At 44.1% G+C, this 2,405-nt stretch overlaps 1 protein-coding gene across 1 annotated transcript in view; it reads left to right on the plus strand.

Moving 5' to 3' along the window:
• The first annotated feature begins 1,851 nt into the window (after positions 1–1,851).
• The window catches only part of Glipr1l1 (GLIPR1 like 1), a 53,425-nt gene continuing 52,871 nt past the window's right edge, over positions 1,852–2,405 (plus strand). The window contains exon 1 of the mRNA XM_023716314.1: positions 1,852–2,086. Within this exon, the coding sequence (XP_023572082.1) occupies positions 1,925–2,086 (162 nt within the window). The 5' untranslated portion in view covers positions 1,852–1,924. The remainder of the gene's footprint in view (positions 2,087–2,405) is intronic.

Here is a 2,405-nt window from a genome sequence, read left to right on the forward strand (position 1 = left end):
CTCATAGCTACATAGAGAGCGGTGGATTTTACATTAAGTCTGAAGGTACTCAGTGGAGTTTTGAGGACAGGAAAGATTATGTTTCAAGAGTTATAATCTGGTAGTTCTACTGAAAGGTAGTAAAATAGATACAGAGAAGCAAAGTAGAAGGATACTATTACCTTAGTTTAGGTAAGAAATGATATTGGCATGATCACTATATTGGTTATGCACAGAATGGGAAATTAAGAAATAATGTAAAAGTAGAGCTCAAAAGGTTCGCAAAGGAATTGAGTGCAGTATTTGTTGTAAGGGAAAAGAGAATAAAGTAATCGGATACTCATGAAAATGTTTTGTGATGAAGCGGTACAATGGTTAATTCCATGTATCAAATATGCTATGATGATCACGTTTGATCAAACATTAATCTACATGTTGTATGAAGACAGATTTTAAAATTTATTAGCATTTAAATCAATAGACTTTGAAAGCTTTTTTTTTTTTTAATTTTAGTACAGGGTCTACAGGGTCTCAATACATAGATCAGACTCATAGTGATCCTTCTGTTTTCTTGCTCCCAAATTCTGGGATTATAGACACACGCCACCACACCCAGTCTCAATTGCCTTCTCAGCGCACCCCAGGGGTGGGGCTGGCATAGTGTACTAGGGATTGAACCCTGGTCCTTGCATCTGCCTAAGCTGGCGCTTTTTCCACTGAGCTATCTGGCCACACTAGACTTTGAATATAGTAGATTACTCTTATCTTCTTCAGTGCAGGTGGGCCTCTTCCAATTAGTTGAAGGCAAAGGCTAAAATTTCTCAAAGGAAACAGAATTCTGCCTGTAGAATGCCACATAGAAATGCTTCCTGAGTTACCAAGCGTTGTACTTAAGACTCTTATCCGAACCTGAAGCCTCCTCTCTTGCCCTGTGGATTTCAGGGACATGTGTACATATATAAAATGTATATTTAAAAGGAGGTGTGTATATCCACATGGAGGGAGAGAGAGAAAGAGAGCGAGAGCGAGAGCGAGAGCGAGAGCGAGAGAGAGAGAGAGAGAGAGAGAGAGAGAATACACATAGACCAAAAACAGTTCCTCTAGGACCCAGTACAATTTCCATTACGGTTTTTTCATTTTTTGTTCCATAATTTAATTTATGCTTTCTATCTATAATGACAACTATCATCAAAGTAAATTTTCAGATCATTTATGTTAGTGGCAAGTTTCCTGAAGTGTGGTACAACATTCAGCAGATGTTGGCATGAAGTCACTTGAATTAAATGACCCTGTCATCAGCCTAAAGGTTCAAATAACAGTATCTGTTTGAAGCAAAGAAATGGGGGGGGGGGTCATTTTTATGTCATAGAAAAATGCTGTTTTATTTTTAACAGTAATATCACTAATATAATAAATTTAAATCACAAAACTAAATGTTTTACATTACACCTTGGGTGAAATAAACAAGCAAATCTACCTTTTCGCAATCCTAGTCTTTGGTATTCCAGTACAAGCAGCTCTTCAAACTGTCAAATCAGTTTAAAAATTGCCTATTACTCAATCCCCAGTCCCCAAGAGAAGGAACAAAGTGATGTGACAGTTTATTCAAAACAATTTTAAAAAAAATTCTGTCCTGGAAGAGGGAACCCGTGACACTTCAGCACACAGACCTGGCCTCGGGCAGCGCCCAACACCCCCGCTCTTAGCCGTGTGCCACCTGCCTGTTGCCGCTGTCCACTGAACACTTGTGAGGATTCCAGAACGGATCTGTGCTTCTGAAGGCGCAGGCTGCGCCCGCGGGCCCGAGGCGTCCTGCCCCAGCACGGCCACCCGCAGGCCGGCGCGCAGGGCAGCCTCGCGCTGCGCAGGATGGAGCCCGGGAGAACGCGGCCGGTTACCGGTCGGCGCGGTCCGGGCACCCCTCGCTCCTTCCGTGGCCCTGACGATGAAACTGAGCGGCTTTTGGGTCTTCAGTCTGTGCCTGGCCGCTGGTACGTCTTTCCAGGTCCCCACCATCACAGACCCATGCTTTATTCAGCAGTGTGTCGACTCCCACAACGGATTTCGAAGACAAGTCAACCCTTCCGCAGCCGACATGAAATACATGGTGAGAAGAGAAGGGGCTGCGCGTGTATTTCTCGGGTCCGTCCCGAGGGTTCTACCAGGTTGTACATATCATGGATTTACGTGTCAGAATAGTCGGAACTCTGCCTGTAGTTTGAAGAAAATTGCATTTGGGCTGGGCTTTGTCATCCAAGGTGATAGTAGGGAGCGGGTAAGGAAGGAGAAGGCGGAGCTGTTCTGTTTTCTAGACCAAAATTTCTTGGGACTGGGGAGGGAAGGTGGCGGATGAAGGATGATGATTGCAGCTGCCTCTTTATCACTGCAGGTTACTCTCTCTCTCTCTCTCTCTCTCTCTCTCTCTC

This window comes from Octodon degus, unplaced genomic scaffold, assembly GCF_000260255.1.
Source record: "Octodon degus isolate 3935 unplaced genomic scaffold, OctDeg1.0 scaffold00047, whole genome shotgun sequence".
In the NCBI taxonomy this organism is placed as follows: Eukaryota; Metazoa; Chordata; class Mammalia; order Rodentia; family Octodontidae; genus Octodon; species Octodon degus.